The sequence below is a fragment of the Daphnia pulicaria genome, chromosome 5 (genome assembly GCF_021234035.1).
Source record: "Daphnia pulicaria isolate SC F1-1A chromosome 5, SC_F0-13Bv2, whole genome shotgun sequence".
NCBI classification, from domain to species: Eukaryota; Metazoa; Arthropoda; class Branchiopoda; order Diplostraca; family Daphniidae; genus Daphnia; species Daphnia pulicaria.
This window is the reverse complement of record NC_060917.1, coordinates 5,225,802-5,247,316: the sequence shown is the minus strand read 5'-3', so window position 1 is coordinate 5,247,316 and position 21,515 is coordinate 5,225,802. Positions and strand designations below refer to the sequence as shown.

At 42.7% G+C, this 21,515-nt stretch overlaps 5 protein-coding genes across 7 annotated transcripts; 2 read left to right on the top strand and 3 right to left on the bottom strand.

Moving 5' to 3' along the window:
• Positions 1-62: 62 nt before the first annotated feature.
• Positions 63-6,142, bottom strand: LOC124340791 (transient receptor potential cation channel trpm-like). 2 transcript variants are annotated; one of them, XM_046793459.1, is made up of 9 exons: positions 5,342-6,142; positions 4,743-5,222; positions 4,422-4,685; positions 3,434-4,364; positions 2,084-3,358; positions 1,456-2,015; positions 794-1,389; positions 482-727; positions 63-420 (listed from the first exon to the last, which is right to left on the bottom strand). In XM_046793459.1, exons 1-9 carry the CDS (start codon positions 5,346-5,348, stop codon positions 259-261), a joined length of 4,521 nt encoding a protein of 1,506 aa, XP_046649415.1. In that variant the 5' UTR covers positions 5,349-6,142; the 3' UTR covers positions 63-258. The 2 variants fall into 2 exon arrangements, with proteins under 2 accessions (XP_046649415.1, XP_046649416.1); XM_046793460.1 differs by having other exon boundaries at positions 482-724.
• A 102-nt stretch (positions 6,143-6,244) lies between these two features.
• Positions 6,245-7,979, top strand: LOC124341108 (mitochondrial import inner membrane translocase subunit TIM50-C-like). Its single transcript, XM_046794039.1, has 6 exons — positions 6,245-6,907; positions 6,974-7,093; positions 7,164-7,271; positions 7,336-7,591; positions 7,659-7,762; positions 7,825-7,979. The coding sequence occupies exons 1-6, from the start codon at positions 6,311-6,313 to the stop codon at positions 7,915-7,917; spliced, it is 1,278 nt and encodes a 425-aa protein (XP_046649995.1). The 5' UTR covers positions 6,245-6,310; the 3' UTR covers positions 7,918-7,979.
• A 480-nt stretch (positions 7,980-8,459) lies between these two features.
• LOC124341327 (serine/threonine/tyrosine-interacting protein B-like) lies at positions 8,460-9,643 on the bottom strand. Its single transcript, XM_046794386.1, has 5 exons — positions 9,366-9,643; positions 9,187-9,284; positions 8,929-9,117; positions 8,783-8,835; positions 8,460-8,703 (listed from the first exon to the last, which is right to left on the bottom strand). The coding sequence occupies exons 1-5, from the start codon at positions 9,522-9,524 to the stop codon at positions 8,561-8,563; spliced, it is 642 nt and encodes a 213-aa protein (XP_046650342.1). The 5' UTR covers positions 9,525-9,643; the 3' UTR covers positions 8,460-8,560.
• A 1,121-nt stretch (positions 9,644-10,764) lies between these two features.
• Positions 10,765-13,017, top strand: LOC124341030 (E3 ubiquitin-protein ligase siah-1-like). Its single transcript, XM_046793917.1, has 3 exons — positions 10,765-11,009; positions 11,196-11,872; positions 11,961-13,017. Exons 1-3 carry the CDS (start codon positions 10,895-10,897, stop codon positions 12,717-12,719), a joined length of 1,551 nt encoding a protein of 516 aa, XP_046649873.1. The 5' UTR covers positions 10,765-10,894; the 3' UTR covers positions 12,720-13,017.
• A 112-nt stretch (positions 13,018-13,129) lies between these two features.
• LOC124341028 lies at positions 13,130-20,989 on the bottom strand. 2 transcript variants are annotated; one of them, XM_046793915.1, is made up of 6 exons: positions 20,889-20,989; positions 20,586-20,679; positions 20,150-20,360; positions 17,911-18,535; positions 16,601-17,304; positions 13,130-15,921 (listed from the first exon to the last, which is right to left on the bottom strand). In XM_046793915.1, exons 4-6 carry the CDS (start codon positions 18,446-18,448, stop codon positions 15,598-15,600), a joined length of 1,566 nt encoding a protein of 521 aa, XP_046649871.1. In that variant the 5' UTR covers positions 18,449-18,535; positions 20,150-20,360; positions 20,586-20,679; positions 20,889-20,989; the 3' UTR covers positions 13,130-15,597. The 2 variants fall into 2 exon arrangements, with proteins under 2 accessions (XP_046649871.1, XP_046649872.1); XM_046793916.1 differs by lacking the exon at positions 20,586-20,679.
• Positions 20,990-21,515: the final 526 nt, after the last annotated feature.

Genomic DNA, 21,515 nt, shown 5'->3' with positions numbered 1-21,515 from the left:
CAAGGAAAATACATCAAGTTAAAAAAATAATTGAAAGATCAAAAGTAAAAATGATTTGATGATTTGAAAACAATTGTGAAACTTTTATTCACTTGACTATAAAATCAGCATGGGATTCCGACAACCTTTTGGTTTGTTCTCTTTGATAATTATTTTAAAAACGTTGAAGTCAGACGCTTTACATTTTAAAAACGCGCTCCGGTTTGATTGTAACATTTTAGAATCTAATCCAGTTAAGTAAGTGCTACAACGCAGCAATTATTTGTTGGAATCGAGTGCATCGTGAGTGGCCTCTTCCGGCATGATTGGAGAATCTTCTATGTCGATGGCCAACGATTCCAGGATATTTGGATCCATCTCGTCATCGTCGGTTGAAGTGCCGATTTCTTCAAATTGAATAGGTGTTGCACGGATCATTTCCTGTAGAGACAATGGAATATGGCAGTTTCAATGTAGGTACTATATAAAACGTTAAATTTACATCTAAGGAGGCATCCAAGTTTTCCGAGTCGCGATGACGCCTCCTCCGAATAACTCCTTCCATCATGTGATATACGTCGCCTTCCAGCTCTCGCAGGCGTTCGGCTTCGGCCACCACCTTGGCCGACGCAAAGGGACGATGATTTTCTCGACTATTAGCTCGGAATAAAAGTGATGACATTGTTGTTTTCCGGTTGTTTTCTTCCTCGTCATGTACTTCCGTCAATTGACGCTTCAGAATCATTTGCTGAAAGAAATAAGCAATTAACCAAAATTGGAGTTGGATTAATAAGAAATCGGATTAGACAGTTACCTTTCTATTGAGTAGATGGGAAGTAGATGCTCGTCGCACAATTTTATTACCGCTTGCCAACATTTTTGGAAAAGAATCTTTGTGAGCCATTGTATCGCCGTGTTCACTTTCATCGCCTTCAATCGGCTCATTATCGGAGTTGTTTGAAGATGTTTCCGAGTGGGCAGGAGTAGAAGTCCATTTCTCACCATCTAGAGCACTGGCTATCACAGTTGTGGCTTCCGATGGTGTCACTGATGCCGTTTTTTCACCAGAAGACGACTGACGAAACGACTCTTGTGAGATGACGTAATCGTTGAAGGCGAGACAGGTGTTGGTGGCACGTTCGATTGCTCTCTCCAACAGATTTAGACGTGATTCAAGCGAATCCACAAGAATAAGGGCGTTATCTGGGTGATGGGAATCGTCAAATTTGGAATTCAAACCGTCCAATCGTTGGCCAATCAGCCGAATGCGTTCCTCGTTCGTTTGATTGTGTTTCACTTCTCTTTCACGGACCAGCCCTTCCATCGATTCTTCTTCAAAATCGTTCAGTCTTTCCAGGCTGTCCTTGTCGAGGAAAAGTTTCAGTCCGCAATCATACGACTCTTTCACTCCTGTAAAAATAAATTAAAATAAGTCCATGAATTAATTGAGATTGCAAAATAATTTGCTGAACGAACCTGCATATCGTCTTCGACACCATTGAGTAAATAGACGGAAATGGTTCATGACGATGAATGGTGGCGGAAGAGCTGGTTTCTGATCGTATTCCATAACTACGGCGAATCGATTAAACTTCCAAATTTTGTGCGAGTGAACGTTGGTTTTTAAGAAAATGGAATTGAAGACAGCGATGAGCAAATTCAACATCAGAATGTTAATCATCAATAAATAGGCCGTCATGAGGAGTGGATTAAGCCACCGTCCAGTCTCGCAAGGAGGCATGTCTGGATTGAATGATCCGTCCGGATTGGTTCCATTTCCGCAAGGAGGATTAATGTCGTCGGCAAACAGCTCTCCGTAGATCATGAAATAAGGTTTGAAGAAGACGTCACGCACCAGGAACCAAGAAAACTCTTCGTGAGGAAACAGAACCGACTGGCGGAAGACGCCGTACGACATGAGCACCACCAACATCAAAGTAACATAGTAAACCATCCGCTGGAGCATCCATCCGATCATAGTGACGAATGGGCCGAGAAATCTGGACACTCTCAAGATTGTCAATATCCGTATGTACCTGTTCCAATAGATGTCAATCACAAATAATTAATCACGTGACTTAGGAGACTATTGAATTTTACCCACCAATAAACGATATTGAGACAATAAAGAACCCGTCCGTGATCTAATGTGTTTTCGTGGTTGCGGAGAATCATGCCAACAAAGAATTCGACTATGAAGAAAGCATCAGAGCAGTTCCACATACTGGAGGCCCAGACGAGCAATTTGCGTTTGAGGTTGACCGGTTCACTGGCCAAGATTTCTCGTAATTTCTCACTTCCGAAACTGGCAATGTACACTATGACATAGTACTCGTTCCACTCCGGATTCGGAGGTGTACGGACTAGTAAAGTGTACGTGTAAACGGCGAGAAAGAAGAAATATGCGATGGTCCAGGTCCAGAACTTGGTAATGGGGGCTGCGTAAAATTCCAACAACTTTCGAGTAAATGGCAACTGATGGTGGTGGTGAAGCGCTGCACATCCCGGACCTATCGTTTCGCTGTGAATGTTTTTAACACCTTCGATGCTGTCAGTTTGCGATGGAGGGAGATTATTAATATCGCTGTCTATGTCGTTAGTGCAAAAGTTACATTCTGGATCGTCACTATTGCTGGGCTCAACACATTTGAACGTATTGGCACGTTTCGCTTTGTTGGCTTTGATGTGATCGGTTTGCGTGGAAACGATCGGTGAAGAGCTACAGGACGAAGAATGGTGATTCATTTCAGAAGGATCGCCTTCGTCGTTGAGGTCGGTCATGTGCTCCTCTTCAGTTTGCGGCATCAGTTGGAGTTCTTTTTTCGATTTGAATTCCAATTGAAGGATCAGTGGTGGACAGATGATGGCCAGGACAATTTTCAAGTTGGTTGAGCGACGAGTCCGCAATCCGCCCAGCCACAGATCACCCAGAATCAACTGAGAACCTGGATGGGCAAGCAATTCTCGGTGATTACACGCAAACGCCAACCTCAGGCAAGTTTGCCGGGACCAGTTGGACAATTCGCAGGTCAGCAATTGCATGGCGAGGTCGTCATCTTGACGGTAACAATAGTCGAGCAACTCGAGAGCCTCACGATCAAATTCGGCCGCGTAACTGCGCAACTCGTCGCTAATTTCCACTTCTAAATCGTCGTCGGCCGCTTCAATCGCCATGGCCTGGTAGAGTTTGCTGGCCACCAGAGCTTTAGCCAACGATTCTTCTCCGTGGTGCCACATCAACTTGGCCATATCTTGGCGTTTGGTCAACACGGACCAAACCAAAAGTTCGTTGAATGGCTGAGTAAACATTTTGTGTGATGGCTCAACATGATATTGAAGGTCTTCAATGAGGCTCAGGTGGCCGGATTCAATATACTGACTGGATAAAAAAGAACAGCGTTTTATGATTAGTGAAGATATCGATAATCATAGACTTAACATTATCAATCCTTACCTTAATCCATGGTTTAGAACATTGCAACTTGGAGTTTCTTTAGTGGAATTTTTCATCATGTCGGTGTAGCTGTGACGGAATTTCCGTCGGGTGTAGGAGCAACGATAAGCACCGCCCATCAACTTGTTGACGACCAAGCCGATATCGATAAGACTGTAAGAATAGTTGCGAGGCAAATGTGGACGGACGTCACGAACGATGTACCTCAGCGTATTGGCTGGGCCTTGCTTAGAATTATAAAGTTCTTCCAATCGATGGATGGTTAAGAATTTGGCCATTTGCACACCCATTTCCAGCAGCAGCTTTACAAAGTCCACGCGATTTCTCGCCAAGGCTTCCATCATGGCTTCTTCCAGGGCTCCATCGGCCCACTCTTGGCCGTAAATGAAGATCTCGGAGCGGGCAATGTCGACTCGATTCCAAGCCAAAGCCAAACTAAGTTGTTCGGCAGCTGTCAAGTAACGGGCACGGAAGAGTGCACAAAGAATGGCACGATCCAGCTGATTCAGTGACTTTGATTCCGAGCTCTCTGACGGTTTGAAAATGGTGATGAGATCCACATTTTCGACGCACTGTAGAAGTTCAGCCAGCAATTTATTCGTCTGAGACTGACTGATATTGAATGTTTTCTGGATTTCAGCCAGCAGTTGTTCTCGTATTCCGTCCAATGCAGTCGATGATTCCTCCATCTCTTTGGCGTATTTGTGCGCAAAGGAAATCAGATTAGCTGCCCGGCCTGAGCCTTCCACCACAACTACTGGAACAGGTGGCGAATCCGTTACGTATTCCAGCACGGTCCTGATAGTGTCCATTCCACCCTCGACAACCAAACAGACAACAGGAATAGAACAATTAGTTCGAGCCGGAAGCCGTTGGCTGGATATGTATTTCTCCAGTTTCCTCCGCAGGGCGATCTCCGCTCCATAACGACCTGGAGAAAACAGTTGAATATGACCAATCCACGGATAAATGAACAATTAAAACTGACCCACAGTTCCGTTGTCAGCCAGTAGAAAATACGAGTGTCGATTGTTGAGAGCAGCGAATTTGGAACGCGGATGATCGATCGATTGATAGGCGACATCCTTCTTCCGGCCAATCAGTGAAGCTCGATTTTCCACCACACCCCAGGGAGCGACGCCGATACTGACGACACGGCCACTTCGTAATCGAGGAGATCGTTCTGATATCAAAGCATCGCCGACATGATGAGTCACTCCTGTACTGGTTCCTCCAGTCAAGATCCATGCACCTGTCGGAAGTGGAAATGAGGTGAAAGCTTCGTTAATCATCTAATGTTAATTAGTACCCGTAGTTTTAGCTGCTCGAAGGAGTCCCTCTTTGAAGACGAGCTTGAGTCGTGGATTAAGTTTAAAATTAACTTTGCCACCGTGTACGGAGATGACAAGTTTAGGTAATTCAAGTCCCCATTCATGGGTCAGCAGCTGAAAAATTTGGTCAGGACGTGAATCAAAGCCCAACCGGATGAATTGAGCTTTATTGGGATGCGGGCCTCCTAAGAAATCGATGGTGCCATAAGAGTCGGTAGGGCTGCTGACAGTATGATGGAAAGGGGACCAAACTTCTTCCGACACGCCAAAATTTTTGATTCCGTGAGTCTTGTGATACGTCCATGTTCGGCCGCAAGTACACAGTGAGCCTTTGTCGGAGCTGCAAACGTATCTGGAGCATTCTCGCTTGCAAAATGTTGATTCTATCCAGCCTGGGTGACCCGGAAGAATCGCAAAAACGACGCCACTTGCAGACGTTACAGCCAGTTGATTTTCTTCTATATGGGTATAAGAAATAAAAATGGTTTACTTATTTAACAAAGTTTTAGCATTAAATTAGAGAATTTCATGTGTAAAAATTAAATTAAAAAAAAGCGGCATTTTGAAAACAACTTACCAATCATGGCCGAACGTGTTTGGACTCAGTCATGAGAAACTATAGACTACCTTAGAATCTTAAATTCAAGTGCACCCGTTTCACCAGCATTGAACTAATAGTTTTAAGGTACGTACACAACAAACTGACATGCAGTGATAAGTAGTTTTGACGAAGGTCGAACCTTAAAAACAATCACACAAGATGAAGCAATAACTTCGTATGTAGCAATATTTGGACTTCAGATTAGAAGTCTTGGATTAACTCATACTTGGCTTTTCACAAAAGGATCGGTCAACGTTTCTGTCTGGGAAAAGTCAAGGAACTAGGTATGAAATTTGACTACAAGTCTGGAAAGAATGAGCTTCACTGAGATGAGAGAGCAATTATTAAAGAGGACTTTACACGATAGCGGCAATAAAGAGGTTGTTGATCCTCGATAAGTTGTATGTTATCAATAAATTAATCCTGCATTTGCGCATTCTTTGCATTGATATCACATGTAACCGATTGCATCACGGGACCCCCGACACACTCACTAATAAGACGTTATTGAAAATTTCGAAAACGAAAATACAAGGTTAACTCTTTAACTATAGACCAAGATAATTCAGTCAAGTATGAAATCAGAATGCAAATAAAACCGATAAAATATTACCTTCTACAGCTGAACACTTTTAAAATTTTTAATTTTCCGTTTGAGACGAAGAAGTATCGCGGGCTCGCGGAAGCAATAATGCAAGGCCATTCACAAATAAGGCATGAAAATACGAATGCAAAATCTCTTGTTCATCATCCTGCATCCTGTACCCACAGTCGTAATTGCAAAATACCGCGTTTAGATTTTACAGACCCATAGGAATTAGGAAATAGATTTTGGATTTTTGAATTTTTTTACCCGACGGCTCCGGCGGTTGGAATAAAGAAGCAATCTGACAACTACACAAATGTTGCAGAAGATTCTTGAGAAAATTAAAAATATCAAGAAAAATGGCTGCCTCCAGATATGTCACGAGTTTCGTAAAGTTATCTCAAATTAGTGGTACAAAATTAACTTGTGGAAATTTTCACAGACTAGTGACAATTCCCCAAAATGTGCTGTGTCAACCAAAACAAATAAGTAACATTCTCTTGGCTACCAGGCACTTACAGTTTAGGTGTTACAGCCAAAAGTCCGACAGCAGCAACGAGACACAGACGACGACGACGGCGAATAAACCGGCTGCAGCTAGTCCAATATTAGGTTCATTTCAAGGTATGGGAATTGCAGGAGAGGTTTTAAAGTCGCAAAATGAAACCGAAGGAAAGCTGAAGTCTTCTCCACCTGGCCAACAACAACAAAACAACAGTGAAGAAGATGAAGAAGCCAAAAAGAAAAAGGAAGCAGAGGCTAGTTGGAGAACTATGAAATACACACTTATTTTCTTTGGAGTAACACTAAGCGGCCTAAGTGGTTACATTGTTGGCACCTGGGGAGCACCAGAGAGAGATGAGGAGGGCAATGTGATAGAAGACCAATTCAGCTCAAAACCTCTGGCACTACAATATATCCTCAGGTCATGGAATGCCATAATGAATTATAGTCAAGTAAGCATCTCTGTTAGATTTTTAAAACATTTCAATTAATTATAATATTTTTGGCTTTCTTTTCAGATGATTAGAGACCCTTCAAGAGATAAACTTTTACCTGATCCTCTGAAAGAGCCATATTATCAGCCTCCTTACACCTTAATCTTGGAAATGACTGGTGTTCTAGTCCACCCAGATTGGACAGTAATTAAACACTTGTACTGAATACATTTCAAATGAAACTTCATAATCACTTGCTCTCTCTCAATTTCAGTATCAAACTGGTTGGAGGTTTAAGAAGAGGCCAGGAATAGATTTCTTTTTGGCACAAGTGGGTCCACCCGCATTTGAAGTGGTTGTCTACACGGCTGAACAAGCCTTTGTAAGTACCATTTTTAAATTTCACGTTCTCGGTATACAATAATTAAGTTTCTTTACCTCTTTAGACGGCCTTCCCCATATTAGACGCCTTGGATCCCAACGGTTACATCATGTATCGACTCTTCCGCGACGCTACTCGGTACGTTGATGGTCATCACGTGAAAGATCTTGACTGCATCAATCGCGATCCATCAAAAGTGATTGTCCTCGATTGGAACACCCAGTCAGTCAAATCGCATCCTCGTAATGCACTAAGAATTAAAGAATGGAAGGGTAACGATGATGACAGGACCCTTGTCGACTTGGCTCTACTATTGAAAAGTAAATGTCCTTCTAAGAAATAATATGAAAAAAATACTAATGAAGTAACGCATTTACTGGTGAATAGCAATTGCTACGTCAGAAGTCCAAGATGTGCGAGAAGTGCTGGATTTCTACAACCAATTCGACGATCCTATCGAAGCATTTCGGGAAAATCAACGTAAACTTCAAGTAAGGCTAAATCCATCATCCAATTCTTAAATTTGTTTTTACCCAATTTTGTTGCTGTACAGGAACAACAGGAACTGATGGAACGAATGAATCAAGAGAAACAAATTCTACCAGCTACATCTGTTGCCCGTGGTCTATTTGGTCGGCGATTTTGATTCAGCAAGTCTCGCTTCTAGTATATTAATTCGAATAAATCACCGATCGAAAGTTTCTGAAAGAAAAAAAAAATACTCTTATTATTGGGTCGAAGCACAGCCAAGAACGGGAAAACATTTTGTCCATGCTTTATACAGGATGTCAACCGTCCATAAAGCGTCGTCGATACTGTCTCGGTCGTTTTCAAGTTCTTTACTCTTTTGAGCAATTGTTACACTTCAGTTTGCTCTGTTTGCTCTGTAGATGGGTTCACATTCCTTCAAGTGTTGAACAGAATCTGTAAATATTCCAGTGAACTCAATCGCAATAGTTTAAACAAATACTTTACCTTCGTTGCACTAAATAAAATGCTTCGACGGTAATTTACACTTAGATTAGTTGTTGCAATACAATTGAAGATGGAAACTTAAATACCGTATCGTATGGGAGTAATTACGTAAAATATTAGGTGGGTTGATATTCCTAGACTGCATTGAATTATTAGGCGTCAAATAAATGGATTAAAGCTTTGGACCGGTAATCGACTTAAAAAGATTGCAAACCATTTGAAAATCACTTGTTTTATTCCTTCAAGGAACAGTCAAGAAAAAATTGTGCGGCATACGCGAAACGTTTTTATTAATTCTCATGTCGGATAACGCGTCACTCGTCCATAGCATCGTCATTTTCGATACTGTCTCGCTTCCGTTTCCAAGTGCTTTGCTCCCTTGAGCACTGACCATTGTTTGTTACACTCCAGTTTGCTTTGTAGATAGGTTCATATTCCTTTAACTGTTGAACAAATCCTATTAAGAGAGTTTGAGCTATGTGAGACTATTATTCTAATGAACTGAGATACAACATCAATTTTAAAAAATACTGGACCTTCATTGGGATTAATGCAAAACCTTCTCTGTTGCACTAAACTGAAAGCCTCTCTGTAAATAAATAAAAATATTAGATCAGAGCTTGAAAAGAATGTCATGCTTTACTGCTTATAAATACATGCTAATAAATATTCTTTCAAATACCTGTAATCGAGACAGTATTTTTGCATAAGAAAGCCCAGAACAATTGCAGCACTTCGAGATATGCCAGCATTACCATGAACAAGAGCTTTGCCTCCTGCAGAAAAACAACTATCCAAGAAATTTTTAACTTTTTGGAAGTGCTGAATGATATTTTCTGTGACTGAATCTTTCACGTTGACAACCAGGTATCTGAGAGGAAAAAGTGCAATACAAATAAGTCCATACAATTTTTTTTTTGTTTGGAATAATTGAGTATACTGGAATTTATCAACAAAATGTGTTTTGATCATGTGAGATTCAATGTCTTGTCTAACACAAACAATATGAGTGATTCCGTGAGTCTCAAGATAGTTCTCCTGGGGTTTAAAAAAATAAGAAGGTAATGTTGTTATAAAATTGGCCAATGCAAGAATAAAAGATCTATGCAAACCATATACTTTGGATCGAACTGCAACCGAGTAGGGCCCAAGGAACAATCCTTTGACAATTTCTTGCATTTCCCTCCTCATCGAATATGTCCAATCGTTAGGTTCTTGGAAATCAGCCGTTATCGACGAGGCCGAAAGGATGTCGTGACTATTTGTCTGAACTTCCATTGAGGCGACTATTTTAGACTATTAAGAATAAAAAGAAAAACTGTAAACACTAAGCCTGCGTTTTGAAACGAAAACTTTTTGTTTTGTTTCACTCTGCTGTCTGATAATCGATGTTTAAGAGAATCGATTTTTCTTAGCAGACTAGAAATTTTCTTTTTGGCGGTTCGAGAGTCGAGTTCAACCTTTTATTGGCGGTTCAAGTTCAATACGTTGTGTCGTTGTTTCTTGTTTATAAATAGACGTCTGGCATGTGTCAGACAGCTTCCCTTTTAAAATACGGGAAGATTTTGTCACTCGTCTCAGACCCGTTTCTTTGCTTGAGCCGTTTCGACACGATTACTCAGTTCTGCTCTCTAAATTGTAAGTATTTTTTTTCGATTGTTCCGAGGCAAACCAATTTCTTTATAACGAAAAAGTAAAGTTATTTTGCTTGTTAGATTGCCAGTTGCCCAGTTCGTAACAATAACAAGAATGTCGAATGGAAAGTCTTTAAAAATTACGGCTGAGGACAAAGACGGAGTTCGCACAAGATCTACTGTTATTCGATCGGAAAATTTCGGCCATGGATCGAAAGTGTCCATATCCAGTGATGAGAAAAGACAGATGGGAGCAGGCAAAGGCAGCGATGTCAGTCATGTCTTTGCTAACATGCTGGGAGGATCGGGAAAAGACAAAGATAATCTTTTCCTATCAACCCCAAATTTCAACAGAGGTGCTTACAAAGAAAATGAATTTGAAACCAGGAAATTCATTAGAACTACCGAAAAGTATTACCCAGGAAAACAAGTAGAAGCTCACACCAAGGTCACCATACACCCCAGCAGCAATCCGGGCGCCGATCCTCGCATGAAGTATGATGTCACCTCGCACATTGACGGCAAAGAAGGGCCAAGTTACACTACGTTTTTTAATTTTTTTGGCAAGAAATGAGGTCAACGATGGGGATTTTCAATCGAAGATCATATATATTCAATTATTCAAATAAAAAGTTCGCTACTTTAAATCTGTTAAAGTTATTTTACATCGCTTTTTGTAACCTCTAATAAAAATTTTTTCTAATACAAATCTTTTCACTGCTTTAGCCATTTGTTTTGTATTTTCTTATTCTACGATTTTTTACTTTTTGCGTCAAATAAAAGAAAAAGAGTTAAAATTAGAAAGGCAGAAAGGGCGTTTTTCAGTTAATCGATATTTAAGAAATGAATCGATTTGTCCAAGCAGACTACGCAAAATCTTTTTGTTTTTCTTTTGTGAGTTGGTGACCCTCTCCTAGGTTCCACATCCACACCCTTTTTCTTATTTGTCTAGGCTGTTCTGCAGCATTTTATGTAAATTTCAAGGCCACTTTTGATTTTACCTTCCACTTAAAGATGAAAAGATATTCTGATAATATGAGTCCTGGTCGTTGGAAACGAATCTGTCCACCTGCCCACGATTCCGATAGTGATAGCAGCTCATCAGACTCTGACGGAAACATAAATTCTTGTAAGAATTATTTTGTTAAAAACTCTTTGGTATTTTTAAATATAGTTCATCCTTAATCAATTAAAAGGGTAATGTTAAAAATTAAATAATTTCTCTATACTGTGTTATGAATTTGTCTCTTTGTGTATGTCAATCGTAGAACTAGTATATTTAGACTATTAGAAAATAATTCTGTTTTTTTTGCAGTTTACAGAAGACTGTATAGCTACGGGGGCCAAAACTGCAACCAGTGTGGGTTTCCCAATCTGGTCTGCTCTTGCAATTTGAGACACAGCCTCGCTGTCGCTACTAGTTCCAGACAGCCGATGATTTTGATTGATCCTATTGAGCCCAATGAGAGAGTTGCTGGTCCAACTGGAGCCAATGGAAGCAGTCATGCCAGCACCAGCAGCAATAGTAGCAGCAGCAACAGCAGTTTCCAGCCAACTCTGAACAGTGGAGCAACATCAACTGGAAATGACAATGAAATCCCTTCGGTTTCCTTCCGGGCGTCTACCAGCATCGAGCAATTCACTCTGTCACGTCAGAACCCGGAATCTTCATTTCCCTATACTGGCAATAGGCGACGACTGGAAATGTATTCAGACCTAGAGGAAACGGCGAACCCAATATTCCAGCCACCGAAACTTCATAATTTCTCTCGCAGCAATCGACTTAAAGATACAACTGAAAGTCAGACGTCTATTGAAGTGACAGCATCTGATGCCACGGCTATGGAAGCCTCAGCTTCCACATCGTCCACCGATCGAGAAGCCAACAAGGACTTGGACGAGTTTAATAGCAGACTCTTGAGCTTGATCGAATGCCCCGTCTGCTTGGAACCCATTTGCCCTCCCGTTCATCAATGTCGTCGAGGACATTTGGTAATTTAAACTGACACACATGTGTATAATATCATGGTCGAATATCGTTGTTGCGATACTAATTTTTGTTTGTTTGGGGGCGATGTAGGTCTGCGGGAAATGCAAGAGCCAATTACACCAATGCCCCACGTGTCGTGACAGGTTGTCAGAAATGAGAAACTTTGCCGTGGAGAGGATAGCACAGCTGCTCAAGTACCCTTGCCAGAACGCTGGACTGGGATGTCCAGTTTCGATTTTGTTGTCGGGCAAAAACACCCACGAGTCGACCTGCCCTTTCCGTCACTACCAGTGTCTCTTCCGTACGTGTTCGTGGGCTGGTTTCCAGCAGGAGATGGTGCCCCACTTGCGATCGACGCATCCGCTCCGCTTCTTGGAAGGTAGTCGCCAGGAAATCGACGTCGAACTCAATTCGCCAACCCTGTTCTACACGGACTGGGCCCTCTCCTGTTTCGGACGAATTTTTCGCCTCAACGTTTTTCATCACATCCCCAACTCGATGTTTTACGTCTCGGCTTATTTGGCGGGAGGTTGTGGAGAAGGCACTCCGAGATCGGCAGGCCTTCCGTCCGCTTCCAGAGTTCACTCCGAGTCCGATTACACTTACACGGTGACGGTGAACGGAACGCTGGGTCGACGGGTTTCCTTCACTCGTCAGATGCACACTGAATCGACAAGGACTAGCCAGCTGTGCCACTCTGAAGATTGTTTCAGCATTCGCGGCGACAAGTTGCAAAATTACACTCGAGACAGGGGCAGCAAATTGCGTCTGTACGTTCAGCTGGAACAACTGGCCGATCCTACAACTACCAACAGCTCTCAAGAAACGAATCCAATAGTCTCCAACTAGTTGTTTTCCTGATGGGAAACCGAGAACTGGAATCATGTCAAAGATTTACTATTTTTTTCTTTTGAGTGTTTTTCTTGTTTTCATCTTCCTGTGTGTGTGTGTGTTCCTGGTCAAATCGAATTTGTATTCCTCGCTTTTGTATTCTTTCCTTCGTTGCCCCCCCCCCTCTTTTCCGTTTCGATTTGGATCGAGATTGATTCAATCTGAATGTTTTTATTGGAATTCTCATGGTTTGGCAACCATCAGCGGATCCAATTCGCACCAATAAAATATTCAAAGTGGGATTGCATAACCAGAATTTCTTTCGTTTGCGTCTTTAACTTTTTTTTCTCCAGTCGAATTTCCGTTTCCCCGCCTTGTCGACCGTCCGCTCCCGCCGACAAGAGTCGGCAACAATGACGAGATGATTCAATTGGATCCGCACAATGTCGGCTTAATGGACGCTAGGCGAAAGAAAAGGATAGTAATTACCAGTGTGTCGGAGAGTAAACGAGAGAACTCGGAAGAAGAAAAGTTTCACCATGGGGAAAAATAGGAAAAAAAAAGAGAGTTTAAGGATTCCAGAAAACAGAAGTGAATTACAGGAAAAATGTCGATAGAAGTCGACTAGAAAGAAGAAGAAGTTGTGCGCCGTCGAGTTCTTGGAAAAAATTTCAATTAAACAAAAAAAAGGAAAGGTTCTCGTCTTCCGAGTTCTTTTCTCTCTCTAGTTACTTGTTCCAACCATCAAGAAGCAACCAATATGGCTGTGGGGCCGGGGGTCTCATCATTAAAAATACGACTCGCAGAAAAGTCGATTCAAGTGCAACTCGTCTTGTGTAAAAGCTTGGGGGAGCCCGGTGCGGCTGTCAAAGAATGTTTGCTTTTTCGTTTGTTGTCTGTTTCTTTTTTCCTGGGCCACAGAGTTTTCACGAATATAATAGACGAAGGGGAAAAATAAATATTCTCGAGAGAAGTATCTACTCTATTTATTGGGTGGATCGACATGTGTGTGTGCAGGGCCGTCTGCCCGATCGATCGTATTTTGTTGTTGTTCGGCAAATAAATTGGTGCAGTGGCGGCCTTGACACGGGACCCCCGACACATCATTATTCACACGGGATCAGCCAACAGGATGATGCCACACGTATACAGTACGCAGCGCAACCAAATAGAAACAAGGAAAAGTGGAGAGGGAGACAGCCTGGACATGTGCCTTGGCGGGAGTGCCAGCCCTGGCCTACTAACTTATTCGACACGTCATTTCAATCTGCAGCACACGTGACACAGGCAAGACTTTTACAGCTAGCTCCTTTAAGCCTTTTACTTTTCTCCATTTTTTGGGGCTAGTCGCAAAGAGGATCTCAAATCGAGTTTCGGGCTATGGAGAGAAGAAGAAAAATAAGTAAATCCCATCAGATCTTGAAAATCTTTCAAATCACATTTCAGACCAGAGGCTTTTTCGTCGGTAATAATAGCTCTCTCTCTACCTCGATGGAATGGGCTGTTGCCAATGTATCCACATCAAGGAGCTTCCACGGGAACTTTGCAATCAATTGGCGCCTGGACATTTTGCGCAATAAAACGATTCTGACGAAATACTTTGCTCGAAACATAATTATTATGGGGAGGCAAACTTTAACTTTGGGTACAGGTTATTACTAGTCCAAAGTGGCAATATAAGGATTCGCTCCTCCTAACTTATTACTTACTAGACGCACTTCAAGTTCACATGTGTTTTGTTTTCCGGAGCGGGGTCTAAAGTATACAAGTCGGATGGAGGAACAACTGCCGCAGCTATACCACATACAGGCGGCTTATGTAATGAGGGCTGGCGTGTAAAAGTACTTTTTTAGACCGGGATCACCAGGGACTAGATGTCGAGTGAAAAAACTTGTAATACTTTTTTGGCAAGCGCCATATTTTTTCCCCTTTGAGATTATCGTCACGATGCGGCGGCACGAGAATTTAAAATGGGATTTCGGTACGTCCGTCAAATAGTTTCACGTGTCCTGACGACAAGGAGCAGAAGGAGCCATCTACTTTTCGAAAATCCTGTAATATGATTTCTTGATTAGACTTTTGCTAGACTATTCACCGTTATATAAGACAGTTGTAGTATGAGGAACGCACGTGAGCCCGAACAGTGTGCCGCTGCTGCCGCCGCGCTTGATATTGTTGAAAAGATGACGAAGTTGCCGGGAGAGAATCTAATGGAATATTCAAAGAAAGCTCAAAGCTCTCTCTCCCCTCGTTCGTCGTGTCGTTTCTCGTCTAGAAGACACGTGAGTCATAACAACAGAGACTATATATACGTATATGTACACTACCAGGGTCACCGAATGCCAATAATGTTGGAGCTGCGCATATACACGGGTCCAATTGTCTAAAAGAAAAGAGACGGTTGAAATGGGTTAAACAATGTCTTATATTCCTTTATAGACATACGTACGTAATAAATCTGCAGTATATGTAGTACTAGATGTGTGTAAGTTCAAATTTGAATTACATTGTGCGCCAATAATATCGTGCGCCAAGCATTTGAAATGAAATTTCAGCACGGAGGAATAGGGGAATTCTAGGAAACACACGTTAGACGGAATATTCAAATGTTTGTTGCCGGAGAAGAAAGGAAATGGGAGTGAAATAAGATTCTAACGAGACATTTATCAAAAGAATATTAAATCAGCATCAATCCCTTTTTATTTTTCTCTTTTTTGGCTCAACTTATTTCGACGCAGCAGTTGCTGGGATGGATGGCGATAATGGCAACGTTTTTTAACTTGATAGTCTGCAAGAACTAAGTTCTCACGTCTCAGACGAAAATGTTAAATAAATAAGAAGCCCATTTGGTCGGATGAAAGATTGATAGGAGATTGATAGTGCGAGATCGTCGACATCACGTGCGAGGGATCCACAGGAGCAGATTTTCCATGACGGTCCCGTGCGACGTCTGCAGCCAGCTGAGTTTGAGGGACAAGGACGAGTACCATCGGTACAGACTGAAGGAATAATTCTCATCGTTGGCTCTAAACTGCTGCTGTCGTCTCTGCTGCCGTCCGGTCGAATCCTTGGCGAGGGGCGAATAAGAAACATCCGGAGAGGAGGACGAAGGTGGTGCTCCCATCAGTCCATCAGCCTGGAGCGTCAGCAATCCTTTCAAACGCTCAACCCAGTCAGAGGCCACGTCGTCCACTTGACTTCCGATCGATTCCAGCAGAATCTATATGGGCCACCAACCGGGCCAATGCACGCAAAACATGAATGTCAACATGAGTCAAAATGTCATACCAACTGTTTGACAGAGAGAGGCTGTTGGTTATTTATTGGATATTACGTCACGAGTGACGTTGACGTATATCACATAACAAAAGAGTTGGGACACTGGTTATGTAACTCAAGTGTTATTGGGCGCTATACATACATAGTAGTAAGCCGACTCAAATCTATCTAAAAGGAATTAAGTTGCCGGTTGTTTGTTTGTCCAGGCTGTCGACACTTTTAAAGTGAGGATATTGACATGTTCCGGATATAAACACACGTGTGTTTGTGCAGTATCTCGAGGAAGTAGAGTAGTCGTACAAGTAAAGTGGGGTCAAAATAAAAATCTTCCGGAAGCATAAAAAAACTACTTGGAAAGGCAGCAAAGTCGAGCGAGCGAGAATGTACTCACTGGCCAATATTTACATTCTCTAAAGAAAAGAAAAAAAGGAAAAATTTGAATATGTAAAAGAAGTCAATTTTGTGTCTAGTAAAAAGAACCCGGTGCTGGACAGATGACGTGACAAAATATTCAATGCATAAAACATTATCCATCGGGGGATTTTAGGGCGGTGGTGACGGCGGCGGCGGCCGGCCCGGAATGATAATGACGAGATGAATAAATAAACGTCTCTCTTTACCTGGAGTTGGAGCTGGACGTAAAGTGTGCGACGGCGGGTGCGCTGGAAGATGCGGCGCAATTGGTCATGCTTCCGGCGTAGTCTCCGATATCTTTTCCAAAGAATTCGGTAGTGGCGACTGAGAATGGACATCCGTTGGCGAGTGTGCAATCCGGCCAGCTGCCAGGCCTCGTTCAATAGCAAAATCGCCGCCGTGTTGTCGTGACGATTCGCCCAGGATTCTTTGTCATCTTCGTCCAGTCTCTTCCGGCTCCTTGTTCTCTTGGTTCGACTCGAATCCGACGGCCGTTTGGATAAGATTTGCCTATTCGTCGCCCGGCAACAGCAGCTGCATGAATGAAAACGGCAAGAGTGGGCGGACAATGCGCAACAGCTGTTGCCAGCCCGGATGAAATGACATCCGCCGACGCCGGCTTCCAAAGATTCCGGCAACACTTTGCTCCTGCTCTTGGATGAGGCTGCCTTGGCACTCGCTGGATTGTGAAGCGGCGGCGGCGGCGATGACAGTTGCCCGATTAAAGAGCCGGCGGCTACGTGATCATCACTTGCCCGTCTAACTGATTTCCGATAATAATTCGATTTCGTCTGAGCGGCGGCAGCAGTTTGGCCCGTCTCCTGCTCCTGATTGTTCGTCAAGTCGGTTTGAACTGCCACGTCAGACTGGCTGGATCGGATTATCGCTCTTGATGGTTCCAGCTGCGCCGCTGTAAAATTGCGATATTTCAAATTAACATGATGGTTAGACACGACACATGACATTCAAAATGACTTGCATTCACTTAAAACTCCTTAAAAAAAATCAGGACTGGCTCTAAATGATGAATTACGGCTCTCTGATGTATGCAAATGATAATACAGTCAAGTGAGAATGGCGCCTCTAAACTCAGCTCGGGTTATTATTATCTTCTATAAATCTTTATTTTTTATAATAACGAGATGAGAAGAATCGTCCATGCGGAATACAAGGATCGGGGTGCTGGTGGACGCCTCCCCTCCCTGTGTGGTAGCTGGAGCGGAATAAAACAGTTATTGCTGGGCTCCGCTATCCCGATTGGCTTTCATTCCCAACACGTCCTGGGATATGTATTTATTTGGAGCTCACAATAGCTAGATAGATCTATCCATTAACTTGAATAACTTTTTCTATCAATGTCAGACAGATAGATCTTTCTACTCTATACAAAAGAATGGGCCGCTTATTAATGATGCTATATTCTATAATTGACTGTTTTTCATTATTATTCACTTTGTTAGTTGCCGCCTAGCAACTGGCCGCCATTTCCTTACGAATGCCAAGAGTTTTTCCATACCAGCTGGTGTTGTTGCTGGTTGTTTGGCCTGTTGTTGTTGTTGCAGTTGACGTTGATGAAAGGCGACAATGAGATTGAGATTGGAGCGCGTTTCGTGCAAAACGGAACGGAGCTGATGGATCCAAAAGTCGGCCGTCTTAATCGCCTCGTCTTGGTTGCCAACGCCGCCACCGTCATCCGTCGTCCCTTTCAGTCCTGATGACGAGCTTTGCTGATGGCTCATTAACCAACAATCTCCGCTCTCGGCTTCTTTTCCTTTGTTGCCCAGGACCGTCACGAGGCCGGCGTAGGCAGCCGCCATCTCTTCGACGACAGGATCCTGCTGTAGGCTGCTGCTGCAGCTCCAGCCAAGGTGAACTTGTCGATCCTGATGTTGTTGCCGCCCTGTTGATTGGTCAACTCCTGGCGTCGGCTCCACATTCGACAAGGCAACACGACGATGGAGAACGTCCATCTGACGTAGTAAAATCCAGCTAGGATCGTCGTCGTTATCCTCGTCATTACGCGAGTCGGTCGTCGTCGGCACGGTCGGCGACATCTTCACTGTAACAGTCGATCGCCGCTGATTGGTTTTATCACAAAGTTATGGTACAAAACTTTCGGACTGTTTGGCCTCGTCTAGAACCTATCAAAAAAGAAAAATAAGGAATCGATTACCTCAACTGTGATGATCGACTGAGGCCCCTCCAGCGGGATGACACACACAGGACCAATATCGCTTTGATTCGAGCAATTATCAATCTATGCGGTTGGATGATATAAATCCATCGATTTTTTTCTGTTATCACTTTCGCATTCCCGACAAGAAAATATCGGGAAATCAAGTCGTCGTCGTCGCTGCCCGAGTTGTATCGGGAATCCCGTTTGACACGGGGGCCTCAGCCGAGGGATAGAAAATGGGATGGGCGGCCCGGCGGCCTAGATGAAAAGCTGCATGGCAACAAATTGGAATTCGGAGAAAAAAGGCAAAATGCTGGGAGAGAAGGCGACTGATATTTGAGAAACTGCCTAGAGTCGACGTCAGGATCAGTGGGCGACGATGAGGGACCGGTAGGAGCAGCCCCCCCCCCAAAAAAAAGTGGCCAAAGAAGGAAAGAGAAATGTTGTGTGTGTAAGATGCTTATACAGCGATCCCTGGGAGAGAGAGAGAGAGAGAAAAGATTGCTATATAGTCACTGCTGTTGTGGTCCTCTTCTTTTCTCACGAACGAACGAACGATAATACTTTCTCACATCAGCGCTGTGTTGTCTGGCACACAAGTGGCGAGTAGAGAGAAAAAACAACACGACGGGCTAAAAATCCCCGGGCAACGAAAAAATCACTCGGTGGTAATCGGATGAGAATTGATCGTCAGACGCTGATCAAAAATAAAAATGCTGATTGCACGTCACACACACACACTGGCGCATTGACTTGATCGTATATAACTTGCAGTTGTATTGAAAATTCTTTATTGTTGATTCCCTTCGTCACTTGAGGGAATAAAAGTTTATGAAACTGGTAAGGCTGCACTATTCTCTAATTTGTCGGCGATGGTGTTCCACTCTCTTGTGTGTGTGTGTGTGTGTGTGTGTACACTCGGGAGGAGCGGTCGCCATGACAACGCCGCCAATAGATATAAGGGTAAGACCGCCCTGATGTTAAATGCTTGTGGGAATCGGGTGTGTACAGTGCGGTGCTTCCCGTCTGTTCCTCACGAATGAAAAACTCGGCACGACTCGGCATGTATGGCAACGCCAGGGAAGAAATTGTTACATATAGCCTAGTGATCTCCAACAGTCAATCCAATGAAAAAGATCCCCCCCCCCTCCTCTATGTTTACTCGGACGGGAATCTAAAAAAATCACGATGGCAACGCCTAGACTATCACGACAAACTATCAATATACGGTCTGATGTTGTGTGTTTGACATTCGATTTTTTATTTTTAGTTCAGGGCCTTGGCGTGATGGAGAAACGGGGAAGTCCCTATTGGTCATAAAATTTTCTAGTTGCACTTTGCTTGACGTGTTTAAAGTTCAAATTGTTTGGTTTACCCACAGACCAAGTTGTGAGGTACAAAACTGGATCTGCAGTCTTTCTAGGAATCACTTATTGTATGAACCCATAATGAGTGACAAAAACGGCAAGAGAAAACAATTCCAGTCAAAGGCCTAGCTCAGGAATAAACGTACTCTGTACTATACAACGATCTACAATCAATACCACCAAATAGTTAAATAGTGATCAATTTGTCCTACCTTTAAGCCTGGGAAAAACAAATCCACAAGGGCTCCATCCCCAGTAAAGTTGAATCCACCGTCGCCAGGCGTGATAGGAAAAAAGGAGTCCTCGTGAATACACCCACACTCACATGGGTGTACACGAGGACATTAAAAAAAGGGAGAAGAAGAGATCCAGAACTCGATCGAACTATCGGTTGTTTCTCCAATCAAGAGGAATGATGCTTATCTAAATAAGAAATAAAAATTGGGAAAAATAATTACGAAAAATATTGAGAGAAACAACAAGTAGACAAGTGAAGGAAAAGTTGAAAATGAGACATTGGGTCAACTCTAGTTGTTAATAAATAAGAATTTCACGATTACATGTAATACCATACTGCATTTATGCAAGTCATGCATCATTATAATATCTAGCTGGTCACAGGTTAATGAAAGTAACGATAATCATTACCCTGGCAATGATACTGAGATCGATGTGACTGGTCAATGACCAGCACATGCAAAACTGGCATATCTTGTTACGATGGCAGGCTCAGGTCTCAAATCTGCACAAAGGAAAAGGTTACATATAGTGCAAACAAAGTGCAATGCATTGACAAGGGGGCTTACATGATAAATGCTTCAGGCACCAACATTTCACAAATTGGGAACAACTTTTCTATTTAAGTTCCCATCATGGTCTGTAGTTTATAGATATATAGTTTATAGGCCATGCTCCAATGATCATTTCATTTGCATTCTTAGTGTTATTTACCTACAATTACACAGCATGGAGTGAAAAGCTGCAGTTCACACGACGCCCACATTTTAATAATTTTATTTGTTGCACTTCGTGGGCAGCCACGCATGTTTCCAAGAAAAGTTGCGATCTCAATAACTTTCGTCTCTGTTTCAAAACTTGTATAGAAAATGAAAGCAGACGACACTCATTTTTTTTAATGAGTCATGCTGCAAAGCATGATTTCGGAATTATCGCAAGCGCTGATATCCGCTGAACGGATTTTGATTATTTTAGCATAAAACTAATCAACAAGTTTGACTAAACCACATTTAGCACTCTCAAGATAAAAGTTATAATTTACACGAAACTCGCAAATTATATATAATAACTTTTAGACCAGGACGCCCTTGGCAGCCAAGGGAAAGATTAAAGTTCAGCTACAGAGAAAACAAAAATGAACAAAATACAAAGTCACAAAATGTTTTGACGGCCATCGATCAGCGCCCCCACCCCGCATGTTTCACGGGTTAATGGACGTGAATGAACGAGGAGAGATTTATAGTTTAGTTATATATACATAACACGCACGTTTTATACGTACTGTACACGGAATGGAATCGATACGAATAGTGGATCGAGCCATCACAGACTGTATATCCC

Bases quoted from the DNA above. Each gene is read 5' to 3' on its own strand.
- LOC124340791 (XM_046793459.1), bottom strand. The intron at 4,686-4,742 runs GTACTAATTAAC...CACTTCCGACAG, and splicing joins TCGAGCAGCTAAAACTACGG to GTGCATGGATCTTGACTGGA. The intron at 421-481 runs GTAAATTTAACG...TTGTCTCTACAG, and splicing joins ACTTGGATGCCTCCTTAGAT to GAAATGATCCGTGCAACACC.
- LOC124341108 (XM_046794039.1), top strand. From the start codon at position 6,311: ATGGCTGCCTCCAGATATGTCACGAGTTTCGTAAAGTTATCTCAAATT. The intron at 7,094-7,163 runs GTAATTAAACAC...TCTCAATTTCAG, and splicing joins TAGTCCACCCAGATTGGACA to TATCAAACTGGTTGGAGGTT. The intron at 7,592-7,658 runs GTAAATGTCCTT...ACTGGTGAATAG, and splicing joins CTTGGCTCTACTATTGAAAA to CAATTGCTACGTCAGAAGTC.
- LOC124341327 (XM_046794386.1), bottom strand. From the start codon at position 9,524: ATGGAAGTTCAGACAAATAGTCACGACATCCTTTCGGCCTCGTCGATA. The intron at 9,118-9,186 runs GTATACTCAATT...TTTTCCTCTCAG, and splicing joins CATTTTGTTGATAAATTCCA to ATACCTGGTTGTCAACGTGA. The intron at 8,836-8,928 runs GTATTTGAAAGA...ATTTATTTACAG, and splicing joins AAATACTGTCTCGATTACAG to AGAGGCTTTCAGTTTAGTGC.
- LOC124341030 (XM_046793917.1), top strand. From the start codon at position 10,895: ATGAAAAGATATTCTGATAATATGAGTCCTGGTCGTTGGAAACGAATC. The intron at 11,010-11,195 runs GTAAGAATTATT...TTTTTTTTGCAG, and splicing joins TGACGGAAACATAAATTCTT to TTTACAGAAGACTGTATAGC. The intron at 11,873-11,960 runs GTAATTTAAACT...GGGGCGATGTAG, and splicing joins AATGTCGTCGAGGACATTTG to GTCTGCGGGAAATGCAAGAG.
- LOC124341028 (XM_046793915.1), bottom strand. From the start codon at position 18,448: ATGTCGCCGACCGTGCCGACGACGACCGACTCGCGTAATGACGAGGAT. The intron at 17,305-17,910 runs GTATGGAAAAAC...GCAATTTTACAG, and splicing joins ACCAGCAACAACACCAGCTG to CGGCGCAGCTGGAACCATCA. The intron at 15,922-16,600 runs GTAAAGAGAGAC...TGGCCCATATAG, and splicing joins ACGTCCAGCTCCAACTCCAG to ATTCTGCTGGAATCGATCGG.